A 20,184-nucleotide genomic window follows, 5' to 3' on the forward strand; every position below is an offset into this window, starting at 1 on the left:
GAAGGGTCTCAGCCTGAATATCAACTGTTTATTCCTCTCCACAAATGATGACTGATCTGCTGAGTTCCTCCGATACTTTCGAGTTCCTTGCAATGCTGAACAGCGGTAGTGCTAGCGGCATTCATCATTACCATAGACAAAATCAGACAGGGGCTTCTGGACTACATACAAACACAACAAAATACAGAAATCCAGAATCGTCAGCCAGTGATCACCCAGTCCTCTAGAGAGGCTGTTTCTGAAGCTTTCTCCAGGGTATTCGACAGAAATCTGTGAATTGAGGAGAACTTTGTGTACTCACAGAAAAATTTCACTGTTAAAAAAAACGAAGGTGCTATGTTTTGCTGGGTCAGATGTGACTGAGATTTTGATAATATAGATAGATAGATACTTTATTGATCCCAAAGGAAATTACAGTTCACAGTAGCATTACAAGTGCACAGATATACTGAAATTAAATTAACAATTTAAAATTTCTGGTCCTGAAATGTTGATTTTATGTGTCTGGATAATAATACGGTGGCAATTGGCAGTGGAAGTGGAGAGGATATTTCCTATGGTGGGAGAGTCTAAGACCAGAGAACACAGTCTCAGAATAGAAGGACGCTCTTTTAGATTGGAGATGAGGGGAATCCTGGGGTTCCAACATTAAACTGTCGTTCATTCTTTGGGGCACTCCTCTGTTTTTGTGGATGGTTGCATAGAAAAAGCATTTCAGGATGTCTAAAGTATACATTTCTCTGACATCAAGTTGTACCTGTGAACCTTTGAGGAGACATTTCTTTATCTAGAGGGTGGTGAATCTGTGGAATTCATTGCCACAGGCAGCTGTGGAGGCAAAGTCTGTATGTATGTTTAAAGAGCAAACATGAGAAAATCTGCAGATGCTGGAAATTCAAACAACACACACAAAATGCTGGTGGAACACAGCAGGCCAGGTAGCATCTATAAGGAGAAGCACTGTCGACATTTTGGGCCGAGGTCAGGCCGAAACATCGACAGTGCTTCTCCCTATAGATGCTGCCTGGCCTGCTGTGTTCCAACAGCATTTTGTGTGTGTTGTATGTATATTTAAAGCAGAGGTTGACAAATTCTTGATTAGTCAAAGCAGGCAAGGATATGGGAGAAGGCGGAAGACTGGGGCTGAGTGGAAAAATGCATCAGCCATGATGAAATGGCGGAGCCGTCTCAATGGGCGAAATGGCCTAATTCTGCTCCTCTGCCTTATGGCCTTAAAATATCATTTCAAATTTCCACAACTAGTTATAATAATAAAATATGTTTTTGCTTTCATTTTTTAAGTTATTTTTATAATAATTATATGCATATGTTTCTGTTGCTGGGTTGAAGTCTGCAAAAAATCTGAATATTTATTAAAAATCATACTTTTTATTTGTTAATTCAGTATCAATGAGAAATTTTACAAGTGATCAGGGATTTCCTAAAACTAATGTATGAAAATAATCAACATCAGAAAATGCCATGTCAGAAACTTTGTTAGGTATTCAAGGTCATCTTTCCAGGAGATCAGTGCCAATTGCCACCATTGTGCTGCTGACTCCAAAATCAGCAGAAACACATCAATAGGAAATGACATATTTCAATGCCTGACCAAAAAAAAAAATTCCTTTTCTTACTATGCTGATATTACATCTGGGGAATTCAAAATTCAAATCTATAGTAGGCCATCTATGAACTATTGCTTGTGAAAATTCACATCAGGAAGCAATGAAATAAGGAAACGATCTGTTATTTTACAATATCTTCCACGTCCTCGAGGCAATCAAATGTTTTACGCCCAATTAAATATTTTCAATGCTTTAAAAAACAGTCATTTTTTGCAAGTTAGGCAAACATATAATCACCTCATGCACAGCTAAACTAGTTTGTGCCTTGGATAACTTGCTTGCATCTTAGTTTTGTGGGTTATGAAGCAATTGAAAATCTACTGTGGGACAAGTGTACCTTTCCACAGATGTGGCAGGAGATGCCTGGCCAGGTGACTAAGTCAGTAGTTTGTGAACTTGTCTGCTCCTTCTGTTGTTAATGCTAGTCTTCTATGTGTTCCTGATTTAATGTTGTCAATCCCATTGTAAAAAATCCTTCAATGCCATCTTCAACAGGATCCTACAGCCAAACAAATCTTTCCCACCCCCCACCACCTCACTCTCTGATTTCTGAAGAGATCACTACCCCTGTGATTTTCTTGTCCATTTGACCACTCCCCCCCCCCCCACTAAACTCCTCCTGTCAAGCGACAGAAAAGCTACACTGGCCCATTCACCACCTTTCTTACCTCTACTCAAGGCCCCAAACAGTCCTTCTAGTTGAGACAACACTTCACCTGTGAATCTGTTGGGATCTTCCAGTGCTCCCAATGCAGCCTTCCCTACGTGGATGAGACCTGACATAAATTGGGGGAATGTCTTTGTCAATTACTTCCACTCCATTGCCAAAAGCAGAATTCCCCAGCGGCCAACCATTCTAATTCCTATCCTCATTCCTGTTGCAACATGTTGGTCAGTGGCCTTCTCTTTTGCCATGATGAGGCCACTCTCAGGGTGGAGGAGCAACACAGCATATACTGTTTCAGTAGCCTTTAACCTGATGGCATGAACAACAATTTCTCCTTCTGGATACTTTCCCTCACCCTATTCTTCTATTGCCCACTCTAGCTTCTTACCTCTTCTCCTCACCTGCCAATCAGCTCACTCTGGTGCCCCTCCAGCTTCCCTTTCTCCTATGCTCCACTTTCCTCTCCTATTAGATTCCTTCCTCTCCTGCCTTTACCTTTCCCACTCAGCTGGCTTCACCCATCACCTTCTAGATAGTACTCCTTCCCCTCCCCCCACTTTTTATTCTGGCATCTTCCCCTTTCCTTCCCAGTCCTGAAGAAGTGTCTCGGTTTGAAACAACAATTGTTTATTAATTTCTATAGATGCTGCCTGTGGTGCGTGGCCACGTGGTTAAGGCATTGGACTAGCAATCTGAAGGTCGTGAGTTCGAGCCCAAGCCGAGGCAGCATGTTGTGTCCTTCTGCAAGGCACTTAACCACACATTGCTCCAGTCCACCCAGCTGAAAATGGGTACCAACAAAATGCTGTGGGTTAACCGTTAACCTCGTGATAGACTGGTGTCCTATCTGGGGGGGGGGGGGGGGTTAGTCTTGTACTCTCAGTCGCTTCATGCCACGGAAACACTGCCCTGATGAGCCTATAAGGCTCGGGGCAGACTTTAACTTTTAACTTATAGATACTGCCTAACCTTTTGAGTTCCTTTAGCATTATGTGTCTGTTGCTCTGGATCTCCAGCATCTGCAGAATTTTTTGTGATTGTGAGAAGTCCTTCTGAGCAGTCACGATCCAAGAATTCCCATAAGCTCATGGGAATACTACAAATTTTCAAGGAGACTTTTCAGAAGAGCTTTGAATCTTTTTCCTCTGTCCATCTGATAATCTGTTCTCATGTCTGACTGGAAGTTGGGTATAGGGCAAATAATCCATGTGGTGTGCCCAACAGGTCTCTTCATGCACCTTCAGAAGTTGCCTAGTGTGAAGCAATGTGCTCATTCAAATACTAGCTTATTACAATAGGTGGTATAAAAAGAATGATTTCATGGAGTTGTTTAAAATTATGAGGAATATATCTCAGCAGTTACAACTGGTTATCACGTCTGCAATGTCAGCATTGGCTTAGATATGATAATAAGAAGATATAATGTAGATATAAGAAAAGTTAAACACTATTGATAGATTATTGTTTGAATACAACCCAGCACAACAAATTGATTGTTATATCAGTAAAGAAAAACAGATCTTTTACAGACCTATGAGGTTATATAATTTGGGTATTACACTACCATAACAATTTTTTTGTTGGAAAAAAGTGCAGAAATATACTAAAATCTCACTGAACCGTCAGTAGCTGATTTTCCCAACAAAAGTTAAGAGAATTTTGCTCCAGTCTTAAGCAATTTTCAACTTCACAGCTTCAATGCATCGCTACACAGGGAATCCCAACTACGACTTCCCTTTGGAGTTGTGTCAGTGAATTTCTAGACCAATGTATTAGGGGAGATTATTTAGAGCAATCATTGTTTTGTTTATTACTGTAAACTGCTTGTCTGCACTGCACAATGTTAGTGTTCAGGGCAATCATTATACTGTTCATTACTTTAAACTATTTGTTCCCACTGCATTATGTTGGCATGCACTCTTATATTTTGAGCTAGATGTTGTAAAATAGATTTGTCTGCCTAGAAATCGGAATTTACTTCCTTTCAATACGTTCTGTGGAGTCTGAGTAACCAATCATGGGAAGCTCCGTAAAAATGAGGAAACATGTAGAAAGGCTAGCTAAAATAATTGTTATGTTTTATTTATTTATCTATCCTGAATTGTTTGATTCCTGTATCAGCAGTGTCCCGACGCTATTACTAGGCAAGGGCTGGTAGGCAATGCAGTGTACAGCTGAACTGCAATGTACTGTAAATGAAACGTCTCCAGTGGGTAAAGCGACACCCAGCAACATTGTTTGCAATATTCTGAGCAATAACAGCAGAGAAAAGTATGTCAATTTAACAATGGGAACCCTTTAAATCTGGTCTAATAGTTGATCTACGGTGCATACGGCACTTATCTTTTTGTGAGCTGAAGGTTCGGGTTGTTGGCTGTACTCTTCGCAGCAAAGTATCTCAGGGAATGTGGAAATGGTCACTTGGGCATAGGATGGCTTTAAAAAAAAAAAATTATTTATTTATTTTATTTGGAAATACAGCATTGAACAGGCCCTTCTGACCCAACTAGCCACACCACCCAGCCACCCACTGATTTAACCCTACCCTAATCACAGGATAATTTACAATGACCAATTAACCTACTAAACAATGCTTCTTTAGAGCGCCAGATGAAATGCACACGTGGATGGGGAGGATGTACAAACTTCTTACGTAAGATGTCAGAATTGAACTCCAAACTCAGACACCCCCAACCTCTAATAACATTGCACTAACCGCTACTTTACCACGGTGCTTTTAGTAACTGTGATCCGAATCTTGGACACAGTTGCTTGGTGGAATATGCAAAGCAGGAGTGGAAGTAGATCGGATCTTCGAAATACCTCCACAACAATTATGGCAGCCTTGCCAGGTATCTGAATACAGTTGCCCCATCAGTCATTTGGATCAGGTGTGTAACACAGTGGAAGTTGAAGCTAAGCAATAAGATATAAGAATCCACGAAAAAAGTCACAACAATATAGTCTTAAACTGGATTCATGTTTCAAACATATCAAACTGAAGACAAGCCTGCAATAGAATCATTTAAAATTCCAGAAAGAAGAAGTATAAAAATATCCCACTTAAACAGGAAATCAGCTTTTTCACCACTCAAATATCCATTACACCATTCCTCCCACAATTTGATTAAATTTCTTTTTTTCTGGATTTTGCCAGATGTATCAGAAACAAATTAAATAAAATTGCGACATATCTGATATCATGAACAAAATTCTGGGAAGCACTAATGTTTGAGTTAAAATTGTTTTGATCCTTCTTTCAGTATTAGAGGTGACAACACAGGCAGATTGAATATTTTATTCTCTTTACACATAGCAACTGCATCAAACTTTCTGTCCAATATGACAGGAACCATGGTTGAGCGATCCTTTTGATACAATGACTCAAGATGCCCTATGATTTTCACTGCCATGTGAAGTAAGATCTATGTCAGATTTCAGTGTTCTAGGGAAATTTCAGTGTTATATAGACACACACACACACACACACACACACACACACATATATATATATATAAAACTTCTTTAGTCATTTTTTAAAAAAATGTCCTCCATCATGTATGTCCTTCTGGAATTTCTGCCCCTGACAGCCCACTTTCAGAACAGAACTTATTAGCAGAATTCTACACCCATCACACTAGCCCATTGTGAACTCTCTGTGCAATCATGTTAGCTTCACTGACATTTTGTGTGCAACGATAATTTATTTATCTTTATTTCCTTCCATTCGTTTCATTAGGTTCAGGTTATCAAAATCTCTGCTGCCTGTGTCCCAGAAGTCAGCATTCCGCTAACACATGGGGCTGACCTTCGAGTAAGCAATGTCATTATTTTAAATTTTGCAGCACCTGTGTTTTCAGATCCTCACTGATTACACGCCACCCTATCTCTACAAACTCCACATCACCGAAAGGTATCAGCTCTCCTCCAGTTCTAGCTTCTTGAGCATTCCAGAATTTAATAACTCAACAACTCGCTGTGAATTCTCACCAAGCTCCTAACCTATACACTCCCTGATCTGGTCTAGCTAATGTGTGACTCCAAATCTACGATAATGTTTGATTCTTAACTCAGGGACGATGAGGAAAAGAAAATCATCTTTGCCTGTGAAGTCCTCATCTTAATATATAATTATTTGATAATGAATGGTTTGAAAATAGCTTAAATACTGCTTCAGAACTAACTTGAAGGTCACATATCTGAAACTCTTGAACAATACCATAATTTCTAGAATGTAAACAGAGTAATATCACAACAATCTTCACTAAGGTCTGTATTTTGCGTAACTACAGATTAACTATTGTTAATCATTTTGAAGAAGACTTTCATTTGGTTTAAAATAGTTATCATTTTAATTTACCTAGTTCAGAAAAAAATAAACATCATTCAAAATTTTTAAGCCGTTTTACTTTTTGATTATGCCTCAGTCACCCAGAAGGAATATCAATAAAGGTACATTATGATTTATAATGTAGACTCTATGGCTGGAGGAGTAAGATCTCAGCCTTAGAGTTTCTTATAAAACCATCCTGCATGGAAAAATAACATTGAATGTATGCTTCCAATGTCATTGAAAAGCTTGAGAGATTGAGGGAATAACATCTTTTAGATTTGTTCACAGAATTTGGATGATTCTCCCCATATCAGCACTTATTATCCATCCGTAGTGTCCTTTGATAGATTCACCAATTCAAAGGCAAGGAACTAGGGTCTTCTGTCTAACTCAGGGGTTCTCAACCTGGGCTCCATGGTCCACAGACCCTTCAGTTAATGATAGGGGTCCATGGCATAAAAACTGTTGGGAACCCCTGGTTTAACTTTACCATTATTCACATATTTACATTAGTCCATTTACCTGCATCTGTCTAAACATTTCCTATCCATGAACCTGTCCAAATGTCTTTTAAACATTGTATTTTCATCTATCTCTACCATCTTCTCTGGAAATTTGTTCAATTTAATCAGCACCTTCCGTGTGAAAAACCTACCCCTCAGATCCTCTTTCTCACTTTAAACCTATACCCTCTAGTTTTAGACTCTTCTATCCTGGTAAGAACACTCTGCTTATTTACTCTATCAATAGGTTTATAAGCATAGATTTCTAAACCACAATAAACCTCAGCCTTCTTCACTTCAGGAACAATGGTCCCTCCGATCTAGTCTGTCCGGTTTTCCAGAAGGTTTGTCCCGCTTCAATGCTGCTAATACAGGCTTGCACTTAGGGCTTACTTTTGGCAAACTGTGTCACTGAACACCCAGGGATGTCCATGTAAAAGACTCTTTCTTTTTTTTCGCCCTGTGTTCCATTTTTTTAAAAATTGCTATCTCACCTTTCTTGCATTTTGATCTTCAGAGATCAAGTTGCTTTCAGATTTGCAAACAATGGATGCTTGGATAAAGTGAGGCAACTCCTCAGTAAAAATGACCTCTCATTGAAAGCCATGTTTAACCATGTTAAGCGAATGACTAGTACAACTATCTCTGTATGAAAAACCTACTTCACAGTTCCCCATTAAAAATATCCTATTCACCTTAAGCCTATGCTGTCTAATCTTAGATTCAATTTTCTCAGTATGAAAACCATAACTATCTAGTCTATCAATGGGCTTCACAATACTATAAGTGTGGTTTAACTAGCATTGTGTACAATTGTTACATTTCACTCCAACTCTTGTACTCAATGGGCTGGAACAGATTAAGGGAAAGAGATTCAGCTTTCAAAAATGAATGGAACAAACACATTAAGATAGGCTCAATATCCCATTTAACAATTGTATAATAGGAACTCTCACTTGAGACATTTTACAATTCCGGTGGAGGGCTCTTTGTAAGGAAAGAGTTCCATCGTGATCTCTTAGTTTCTCTCACCCTCCAACTCAAGATGGCAAATTAATTTCAGGAACAAAGCTCAGAATGGAGTATAAAAAATTGCTGTAATCCCCAGGGCTCCCAACAATCTGGGAGCTCTGCAAAATCTCTGTTCATAAGGTTGCCCATCTGATTAAAAAAAGCTGTTTCTGAGTCAGATTCAAAGTTATTAAGGTGTTTAGAAATGTTTAAAATAGACTATAATACTGAGGGAAAAAACTCACAACAATAACATTCCATTTCTTCTGAAAATTCATTAGCCTCAAATTGAATTTAGTAAGGAAAGGAAGAAACAATATCCTTATGCAAGATTGACATGGATGCATTACATTTGTGTGTTTATTATGTTGTAAATGCTGTTTTTATCCTATTACTCCAAAGTTAATATTGGAGAAGGATTTAAGAGAGCAGACATGGTTTATGGAATGTAATTGGTGCGGACTGTGGGAGATTAAAAGCAGTAAAGTCGCGCTGCTAAAATCCAAACAGTTAAATGAAATGAACCCCTACACACAAACCTCATTCCTCCCACCTGGCTGCAACAGATCAAGTGTGGTAACCCCTGTGTGTTGAATGCAGAACACTAGAGTGTAATAAACTCACAGCATGGCATCTCAGAAGATGGACACAAAGTATTGATTTAACAATTTCCATACGGGGGGCAACAACTTTTTTTGTTCATCGGAGATTGTGTATTATCTGTTATAATTCCCATGTGTTCAAAATGGTAATAATTTTAAAGACCCATCCCAATTTTTAATGCTGTTAGCTAGACTTTTAAGCAAATTACAGGCAGAACACTGCCAGTCAGTGATGCAGTTACTTAATATTCCTGCTACTAGCTGTAGACAGAATTGCACCAAATATTGGGCCAATAGGTTTATCTCTCTTCATTCTGCAGTGTTAGGCATCCTGAGACATTTTAACAAAATGCTGGGAAAAATTCAACTCCCTTACGGGACCGAGTCAGAATGGAATGTATTCACTTTGCAAGTTGTATATTCATGGAAGTTTCATTTCTATTGACGGCAGAGAATTCTCTCTGCAATTTAGTTCGTAACCAGCTAAAATCAGCAATGTTTATATGACTGTGCTGCTGCTGGAGGGAACAGTGACCCTTCTGTCAACATGGAACATAAATAAGGTGCCACTGGCAGCACAGATTATCAGCTCAACCCTGGCTTCCCTGCTGTCACCATGGGGCAAATATCGCAATTCTCAGCTACATTCCACAATGTAAACGCAGTAATTCTCAAGCAACGAGAGTAAAAATACTTGCTGAGCTGCTCCAAACAGAAAGTTCAGCAATAAATCTGTGGAATGAGCCTGAGTTTTCAACCTCTGACTTAATTCTAAAATTCAGTCAAAAACTATTTTTAATCCTATCCCAGACACATGTCTTCACATGGCTATGGTATCTTTTTCACATTGTTCATTGCTTAATATAATATGCGCTGTGCTCATTGAGCCTTGCTTGTTAACACAAAATAGTTCAGACAATGCCAAAGAATAGGTGCAAATTAAGGGGTCTCTAATTGTTAAAATGTAGCCTATATTGGAATTATTAAAAGAGCAAAGACATACACTTACAATCCGGAAATTCATTGCATAATGTAGAAGAGTTCTGGAGTAGTGGAGGAGTTAGTGGAGGAGTGAGTGAAACTGAAAACCTCAAAAAATTCAAATTACTTTGGAGACTAAGTAAAGACAGCTGCTGCTACCTTTCTTTGGATTTCTTTACCCTCGCTGTTGTCCTGTTCTAATATCAGCCGATTGTGCAGTGTCATAGTTGTGTATGTCAGCAGTTGTTGGCCATTTTCTGTGTAATAGTCTTTGAAGCAAGGTTTGGGACAGTAATGGACCATGAATGCCTTGATTGATTTGCTTGAGCCTGTCCTCTCCTGGAAAACATGTCCTTTTGGACTTTCTGATGCAGTGAAAAGTAAAACCCTGTTTAATTGCCATGTTTTCTACTCTAATGGCACTGATTCCAATTAGAACACATAATTGCCATCCTGAGTGAAATTGAGAAATTTGTGTCTCATTAGAAATCACACCTGGGTCCCATCTGACTGGAATGTCCCAGTGAGAATCATAGAGAACTTAAATCTACCTCAACTGCACAGCTCAAGACAATAGTAGGTTTGCTACTATTGCCAAGACTTTCAAATCATATTTGCCTTGCCATATCTGTTTTGAAGTAATAAAATTCTCATCTTGCCACCTTAAAAGGAATACATTTAAATCTAACTTGAACTAACAACCACAAATAGATTGCCTGAGATTTTGGGTTTAAAAGTAGACTGACAGCCCAGAAAACCAAGGATGAACAAAGGTTTGACCTGGTGTCAGAATTCACTAATTAATACATTCAAACTTCTAGGAAAAAGTCTCCACTTTGTCTTTTTTGCCTCTGGTCTGCCATGCTGCATCTTTGCCAAGTAGTTACTAGCCGCAGTGAGTAAATATCTCATTGTGACAGTCGCTAACATGCTGAATGGTAATGGAGTCAGAACAGAAACAGCCACTTTTAATCAAACCTGTCATCATTTGTTTTTCTCAACACGTCGAAAATGCCATCCTCTCCCACACCAGCACATTACTTATACAGTGCAGTCGCAACTGAAAGGAAGCTCCTTCGAAGAATATGGAACCTCCACAGCTTGCTAGCAAGGGGCAGACATAGCTTGGTGGTCTGGAAAAATCAATGAGCAGGCACTACAATTGCATATGTCTGAATGAATACTACATGAATGATTGGCACTGTGAAGTCCAGCAGAGTTTAAGAGCCTTTTGTGTTTGCCAAAACGTGAAATTAAAGACAATGCCATACAGTACGTATAGCCCAATGTCCTCATATGGAACTTCATTGCGACTCATAGGTCCAAACGTTTCTATTTTGCCTGCTGAGGGACATACAGCAATGCATACAGTTCATTAATGTTCACAAATGCTCATCTCCAGGGAATCACACGATATTGAACCTGAGTGAACTCACTGATCCTAGCAGCGGCTCACATCTCATATTTCTGAATGCACTTCAAGCCACATTAATACTTTTGAGTAAAGAATTCTGCTTGAAGTTGTAAAGTGCACCACCATCATTTTATTTGGCTCAGTACCCAAAGGAAGTCCCCAAGCACCTAAGGAAAGGGAGTTTGCAATGAAACCACTAACTGTTCAATGTTTTGGAGCACTTTAAGCAATCGGTGAGAAATTCTCAGTTCAATGCTAAAATTTGGAATTTTTGGTCCTTAACTTTTGCTACATTTTCAGTTTTTTTATTGAAATACTTAATTAGAGAAAAATAAGTATTTGTAATAAGCAGAAATACAGATGCTAATGCAGCACTCAACAGCATAAAAGATGAAGCAGAGAAAGTGATTAATTATTCAATTAAATAATAGTTAACTTCTCTCTAATGAGTTTGTACAACAGCATGACTTTTAGTACCAAAGCTACGGTCAATGTTCAAAACCAAAAAAAGATATAGTTCACAACTCAAAATTTTGAATAAAGGAAAGAGAACTTCAGCATACTAATCTGCAGAACCATTACATGACACACCAAGAGAAACTGGAGAGTTCCACCTATTTTCCAATTCACATGGAATATGGCTGTGTAAGCTGCTTTAAAACTGGTCCCTGCACAAGTCATAATCCAGCAACTTTTCTCAATTCGAGAGATAATGCTTGACCAGGGCAGAAGAGGTGGGTCTTCGCGATTTAAATCAAGTACTCTATATTGTTCTTGCACAAACCCAACTTCCACTTAAGTGGTGAACTCTTGAAATCCGAAAGGCTTTCAATTTCCCATCACAGTGGTGCCTGGTACAGTGAGGGATATCAGTATAGGGAAAATTACAATAATAGGTATATCAATGGTTAAATTCTGTCTATCCTAATGCTCGTCCACTTGCTGCATGGGTAATTTCTTCCTTATTTGCAGCTTAGAGGAAAGAGATTATAAGCAAGAAAAACCATTTCCTTTCCAACTTCCTTTTCCTGCTTTTCACAGTTCTTATTTCTACTTGTTTGTTATTTATCTATTCCTATCATCTAACTGCCTCAGTCCTTCTCTTGTCCCCAAGTGCCCTCAGCTCAAATTCTGCTTTCAGTAACACAGATCCTATCTAGAGGCTTTCCACAGGTCACTCTGTTATCACTGTTAACAGGGATTACATTCTTGCTCCGAGCTCTGCTGTTATAATGCTCATTTGTACTATTAGGTTACCATTCGGAGACTCTGTGAAATTGCAGCTCGCAGCAGAATCACAATTTCACACTCCAGTGTCATGAAGAAACCAGCAGATAATCGATGCTAAATGAATTATGACATGCATTTTGATTACTTTAGGAAACTATAAACATTATGGTATAATGTTCTAAAAAAGAAGTGTATATTATCATATTATATCACGAGCCTAAACAACAGATCAGAAGTTTCTTGCCGTTCATAAACGGATCCGAATAAAACCAAGAGGGCACATATCCTGACAGTGTTTTTGTATTCTCCAGATAGAGAATGGATCGGCAAGTATTTGATTTTCTTGCATTTTGTTTTCCATCCCAATTCTCTCTCCCCTCTCTCATTCTCTCTAACTCATTCATTGGCTATATTGTGTTCCAAGAGGATCATATATATCTTTACTAGAACTCCTAGAGATTACCGAATGGAGTGGTACAACGCCGAGAAGTGGTCCAGTCAGACTGTAGAATTAGCAGAATGTTGGATGCCCCACTGAGCAAGAAAATGAGACAGGTATTCAAAAGTAAGACATAACACCTGCAACCTTGTATCACAAGACCACAATATTTTGGAGAAATGACAGACCTGAAGATCTAAGCATCAGCAATTTTATGATGTGGACTGAGCACAACCATGTAGCTTCGCCTGACTTCCAGAACAGGTAAAGACATGCTTGCTCTCAGTGAAAATGATCCTTCCCAACACTTGCACATAAAATATCTAACCCATGCCACGTGGGTCCATTCTACATTTACTTCCTCATATGCTTGTTATTTGTATCAAAAATTAAAGGTTTGTATTTGAAAGCAGGATTGTTTTATGATTGGAGTTAGATTCTGAACAGTACATTGCACTGCCCATAATTGAAATAAAAATCACTTAACTCTTCTAAATCATCTATTGCTGGTTTGGGACATGGACTTTAACATACAGCTACCAGACTAGTTTTGCATGAGCTTCACAATGCTGCAAAAAAAAAGGATGATGACATCCACAGCTTTATTCCAAATGAAAAATAGAACAACGCCATCAAAGAGAACCAAACAAACAAGAATTGTGTCACAGTATACAGTATTTCCTGATTTTGATTTTCTTCGCTTGGTTGGCTGTATTTCCTGGATTGTAACCTGAAATATCAGTAGATACTCTCTCTGATCTCAGAAAAATAAAGATTAAAAAGGAAATAGCATACAGCATTGTATTTTTTTTTGAAGAAAGAAGCTTTACATTACTGCCTGAGCAGCACGAAGTTCCTGAATATTTTGAGGATGGTAATGCCAGTATTCTATTAACTTCTTGCTATAACCGTCACTTTTGCATGAAACTCTAAGGATGCATCTTTTGCTGTAAAGACTACATGGAAATGCTTGATTACTATTTTTTTTTATTTAGGAAGTTAAATGAAAGATTGATTTTTTTACAATATCTGTCTTAAAGACCTGACAATTCATGCAATAAAAATACAATTTCATGACAGTATGCCAGTGACTATGCTAAGGAAAGGACCTAGAGCATATTTCAAACTTATCAATCATTTTATTAAGTTACTCTCTCATTAATTACATATCGAAATCATCACCATATTCCTCTTCAGGCTTTGACTTTAATGTCCTGGTGCTATACAGACTGGATAATAATCCCTCTTTTTTAAAAAAATTCCTAAATCATTCAATTCAAAACCCATATTACAGGTTAGTAAAGTAAAATAATAACAGCAATACAATTTAAAAAAAGAAAAGTAATGTGAACCAAGCATGAATGTTGAGAACCGAATGGAAAATCTGTTAGATTTCAGAATAAATCTATTTTTGAATGCCTGTGAAGTTGGAGTTTCATTATTAAAGAATAAAATCCATGGGCAATTTCTACTCCCTGGAGTCAAATACTATTGCATTTGCAAAATCACATTCAAATTGTATCCATGCACAAAAAATCAATTTTGTTGTTAAACAATGATGGGCAAAATTATAATACAAAAAAAAATTCTCTACTGCTGCATGCACATGCATTCCAGTCACTTTGAAAGCTACAAGTAAAAAAATGGATTTCCGATATATTTCTAACATTGAAATGAATTTTTTTTTATTAAATTAGCATTCTCTTCATCCTAATATTTACTTTTAAATTGTAATTAAGATGCTAAAAGCTTTGATTACACTTATGTCTACAGGTGAGAGTGACAGGAACTTTGGATGGGAGTTAGATTTAAATTCCGATTACCGTTGGAAAATTTTGTTTATTGTGAAAAAAGACCGCGGCGCCCACATCTGTTCACACAGTAAGAGCAGGCACTGTATTCACTGCGTACCAAGGGAAAGAGGAAAGGCAATGCAGGATTTCCACAGGTGAATTTGTAATGTATGGGCATGAAGAGGACAAATAACTCACCACCAACATACATGCACACACATTTGGGCGCGTGCACAGATCCATGTCCCCACACATAAACACACACTGCGGGCACCTCCAATTACAATGATAGAAATACCTATATCAAAATGTTTCAGTTATACTATGGAACTCACATCGTGGTGTCATCCTTTTTACACTCCCAGCCGACTACTCTGTGTAAGCAAGATATTCTGGAAGACAAAAACTTTTCATGACAGTCTCCTTGATACCCTTATCATACACTGCATTTATAATTAAAACAAAATGTTTGTTCAATATTTAACCCCAAAACCTGTTGAGGTAGCAACCTTAAAGTGAAATACTTCAGGACAGACATATCTCAATGGGCTTGATGTATATATATATCAAGGAAGTATTGTATTGACATCACAGGGTTATAGACTCAGATTAATTTTAAGGTCATTGCTGACTTTATTGGGACATTTACTCCCAAATTAATTCCTAGTCTGAAATAGATTTTGACAATCTGTGCATTGGACAAGTACTTATGACATAGATATAATACAAACAGATATACTGTGAGATACTACTCCAATTTCACATCCAACTTTAAAATTATTCATGAACTCAAATCTCAAATTAATTCAAACAAATATTTCAACAGTCAAATTCTAGTAACATTTTTACAATTACTAAAAGCTTTATAGCCAACAAACTTTTATTTTACTGTGAATTATTTATGCCACAAATTCTTAGTATTTCTATGAGAAGTCTGTCAAGTTTATGTGCATGAAAACACTTTTGGAATGCTTACTGAACTAGTATTACACATTATTCCAATCATTCCAAAGAGGGTTTTAATCCTTTTGTTTTGTAAGTGAATTGTATATGAACAGCAGAGGGTCACATTTCTATTGAAAAAGCACCATTACCAACATCATGCATTTTAATTCCTGCCCTATCAAAGCCTTGTAGCCTAACCGTCACTTTTGCAGTGAATAAATACTATCAATAAAAGACGAGCATGTTTTGGGACAGGTTAAACTTTTATCAGGAATTGGAAGAAAAGGGGGAAAGAATTAACCTGTTTCAGTGGGTTGGACCTGCCCTATTGCCCTTTAATTACACAAGAAATTGTGTTGTGGACAGAGAAGCCACCACTCCACTGAATCTCTGCTTAAATGCCTGCAGAAAGCAACCAAGAGCTAATACATTTGATTATACTTACAGACCAGCCAACTACATTACACTAACAGCTAAAAGACAGAACTCAACACTTTAACAGATCCCAAAATTGCAAACCAAATATAGATTTCCACAAACGGGCAGTATTTTCTAAATCTCAGTAAAGAATCTTTTGCAATTCAACAATTTAAATAATGTAGCATTTTAAAGAATGCTTCGCTCAATAGTCCTTGTCTCTTTTTTTTCCCAAAGCAACAGATCACTGATCGGTCGTGTTCAGGCTAATGGTCAGATTCTAACCGTGCAGTCACTCATTGACAACTTTCAACTGCATTCTGTTTTACTGCACTGCATGCTCTTTTTCTGTAGAAATACAAAGTTTCCTTCAGTGCACACAATATAATGATAACAAGCATAAACCACATTATGACATCCAGGAGGTTTAGTTTTCAATCCTGCACATAAATTTTAATGCCAGTGAATGAGTTGAAAGCAGGCAACTACCAACATTTAACCCTTTTTCTGTGAACTAATATAGTCTGTGTTATTCAACATCTGCAATAAATTGCCAGAGCTAACAGTGACATCTGAACAAGGCTAAGAGCTACTTAATGTGGAATAACAGTTCTAAGGTGTACCTACCCAGAAATACATCATCATTTCGAAACCCAGGATTGTCAGAGTGTCTTCAATGGGAGGGAAACAGCAGGTATACTGCAGCGACCACCAGAATCTCTTTCACTCTCTCGTGTTCCCTGGCTCTGACTGAAGGTAGGGTGTTTCTCTTCTTTTTTTCTTCTCTCTCACTCCCTCTCTTTGTCTTTCTTCTCTCAGCAGTATTACACTAGCTGTGATCTGCAGCAACCGTCTCCTTTCTTTTCCTCACAGCTGAGCTTGTGTGGTCAGAGTCGATCGTATGGCTCTTGTTTTTTTTTGCTGTCCCTTATTGGTAGAACTAAATCATTCAGTTGAAACTGAAATCATATGACAGTTTACAGCAGTTTAAGCCATTCCGGGGTTGTGTAGCTGTTTTTCCAAACTAACAAGAAAGCAAAAAAAAAAGTGAGAGGGGGAATAATTGGGTGGGAAAGGGGGATGGGGGAATTATTGTTGCAGTAAAATAAAATTCACACAAATGGAACAGATGAAAATAAAGAGCACTGGTTAAACTGAGTGGTCCTGTAATCTTTTTACTGCAGTCCCTTTCAAATAATGGGGCTGTGAATGTCGGTCTTTCCAAACAGCCCAATCAGAATGCAGGCACTGTGCTGAAGGCTTTGAGATGAGAGGCTGCACACATGGTCAGCTGGGGTGGAGGCAGCTTTGACCAGCTGGCTTGCTTGCTCCCAGGAACACTTAACCTGTGTCAGCACTTTTCACGTCATTCCAGCACAGGAATGGGCCAGCCTTAGAATTACCCACATGCTTCTACTTGGAACCTTTTATCACAGAAATACATCATGTTTATCAAGCATTGAGGAAACAACACTTTAAATAATTTAGTGCCAAGGCGAGAGAGATTCAGGCCGTGCTCAGAGGGATGAGAAGAGAAAGTAAAATTCCCTCCCTGGCTGCAATTTTCAAAGCAGCTGCACGCATAACTTCACCTCACTTGGGGGGGGGGGGAGGCGGGGGTGAAATTAAAGTAAAATAATCCCATTTCTGAAAAATGGATTAAACCACATTAATGCTTCTCAAAGGTTATTGAAAATGCTAATGTAATTGCATCGACTGAAAGCAGCACAATGGTGAGATGCAGGTTGCAAAGATTCAAATGGTTGCATGTGACCGCTGAGCACAGAACAAATCATGCAGTTCACCAAGTTTGTCCTGTTGGTCGGTGCAGCGATTCTCGCTACCTGGAATGTGACTACAGCAAGCTGATGATATGACATGCAGATGAACAAGGAGAAAACTACTCCACTGACGAGAGGCATTTCGTTTATTGTGTGGCTTCCAATTTCCCAGAAGCAGCGACAAAATAAAACCCAAAAGCCTCTCGCAGGTCTTTTTGCGTGCAGTTTGCAGGAGGCGGTGGGGGCTGGGATGAGCTGGGGCTGGGGGCGTGTGGTGCAGGGTGTGACACTCATTGTTCTGTTCCTTATGGGAATGAGCAATATTTTCTCTGCCAGGAGGGTGATAATTCACACAAGGGAAAAATAAAAACAATAATTACACGTGTGAATTAGCTCTTGACAGTTGACAGCTGCACATGACTCTCTAGAATAAATTGAAAATTTGTACAAAAAGGATTGCAAAGATTGTTCCCTGTCACAGAGCAAATGCCTCATTGGAGTCAGTGTGTGCACAGCACTTTCGTCAATTGTGCAATAAAAATCAACACTTTTCATACATGTAAAAGTTCTCGAGTTGCACACAATCAATGTTTAAACATGCACATCCTCCATAAGCACAGCAAGATGATCAATCGTAAAAAGAAGCACAAGATAGTGCTAGAATAAAAAATACGTCTTTTTTTCTTTGAGCTCGTTTCAACTTTTGAATAATGTAGAAAATATAGATTTTGATTTCCTAGAAATCTGACCTCACATCGACTGACTTCTCCATTGCTAAGATTGACTTTGACTGAACAGTTCTAATAGTTCTATGCTTTATAAATTTAATGGCTAGTTGTCTATTGTACTCCTTCTGGATTGAGACTAGTTTGTTCATCTTAACACTGCTGATGTCCAACTACACGAAAAAATGTTTCTTTGGTTTCATTTTTTTCCAATTATCTTCTCCCCTTACCTAAAAGATTAAGTTTCCTAGGTATCTTTCACCCTTAGCTCATTGGCCAAATACCTGTTCTTCTGGTGTGAGCCTCTGGATGCTGGTCAACAGGCTACTTGTTGTCAGTGGCAGCACATTCATGCCAAATTTGGTCTTATGTTTGGAGATCTAAACCACAAAGTGGGAAAAACTGTTGGGCTCTTTAAAGTCGGGCAGAATGCTATTTGCATTGTATCCTATCGTATTTTCCAATTAAGTTGGTATGAAGTAACCATACTGTCCGTTGGTTAAGAAGGATGCTATGTGGCCCTTTGCATCCATACCAATTCCTTGAATTCTCTTCTATTCTTCCCCTTTTTCCTTGTTGCCCCATAATTTTCTGTCAAATGGTTTAGAATTCTCCTTTGAAAGTACTGATTATTTTTATCACCCTTCAATTAAGTTAGCCCTTCATATTTACATCCCCCCTGTTGCTCCCTGTACTTCCCCGCCTATCACTTTGAAGCTGTGTTCATAGGCGCTTGAAGCTGCCACTAATGGGAACAGCTTTTAGTTATTACTAAAATGCACTAGATCCTTTTTAACTGAACCCATGATTACATCATTATCTTGAATTCCTCCTTCAGGAGGATCAACGTCTCCACTTGAACTGTGGAAGATATCCTTCAACCTTGGAATTGTTCCAGGAAATCTCTTCTGCACCACCTATGAGATGCTAAGACAATTGGATATGCTGCCAAGACTGGTGCTTCATTTGATCCCAATCTATTCCCAATGGGCATGTTAGGTTAAACTGAACCTTCATCTCCTCAATTTCAATATTCATTGCCTTTTATGAATCTCAATCTATTTTTTTTTAACAGACCTCTCTGGAACAGTGGTGGTGTGCATCTCAAATACCTCCAGTTTTAGCAGTGAGTGGCAGTAATTTACCGGTGAAAGTAAAGTTGAAGGAAGTGGTGACACTTTAGAAGAGTCCCAAGCTCCACAGAGTACTGTGATCATGTGTTAGCTAAAGTGTTAATTGTTGAAAAGTATCCATATATCCAGACACAAACTAGATTAATCAGTGTGTGACAGAAGTTGATTATCATTTCTGATTTATTTGTGTGGAGTATATACCACTCATTAAATGTTTTGCCATCTGTGTCCCTTGAAAGTCAATTTTATGGAATGATTTGTAATTATTTATCTTTTTCCCCATTTTAAGGCTCAGTGAACTGCTCTTATGAAAAATTTGTACTGGCATTTCTTTTCATTCAAATAGATTGTAATGCATTCTGAATTCATTGAATATAAAATGTCCTTCGCAGCTTTCCAAATACACACCATATTCAAAGTATTTTCACTCACTATTATGAAGCAGAATTAGAATGTATTTTGCCAGGTTTGAAATAAACCAAAATTGTGCAATTGCGTTGATTTAAAAACAGTGGATTAAGCTCTTAAAATGCCACTGAATTCAGAGAAAAAGTCCAGCAGATCTACCCTGACATTTCCAAT

General features: G+C 38.3%; 1 protein-coding gene across 1 annotated transcript in view; it reads right to left on the reverse strand.

The window, feature by feature from the left end:
- Positions 1 to 20,184, reverse strand: part of rbfox3a (RNA binding fox-1 homolog 3a) — a 653,715-nt gene that overhangs the window by 535,579 nt on the left and 97,952 nt on the right. Inside the window, exon 3 of the mRNA XM_059948617.1 lies at positions 16,591 to 16,987. Coding sequence (XP_059804600.1) covers positions 16,591 to 16,608 — 18 coding nt within the window. The 5' untranslated portion in view covers positions 16,609 to 16,987. The remainder of the gene's footprint in view (positions 1 to 16,590; positions 16,988 to 20,184) is intronic.

Source organism: Hypanus sabinus, chromosome 23 (assembly GCF_030144855.1).
Source record: "Hypanus sabinus isolate sHypSab1 chromosome 23, sHypSab1.hap1, whole genome shotgun sequence".
NCBI classification, from domain to species: Eukaryota; Metazoa; Chordata; class Chondrichthyes; order Myliobatiformes; family Dasyatidae; genus Hypanus; species Hypanus sabinus.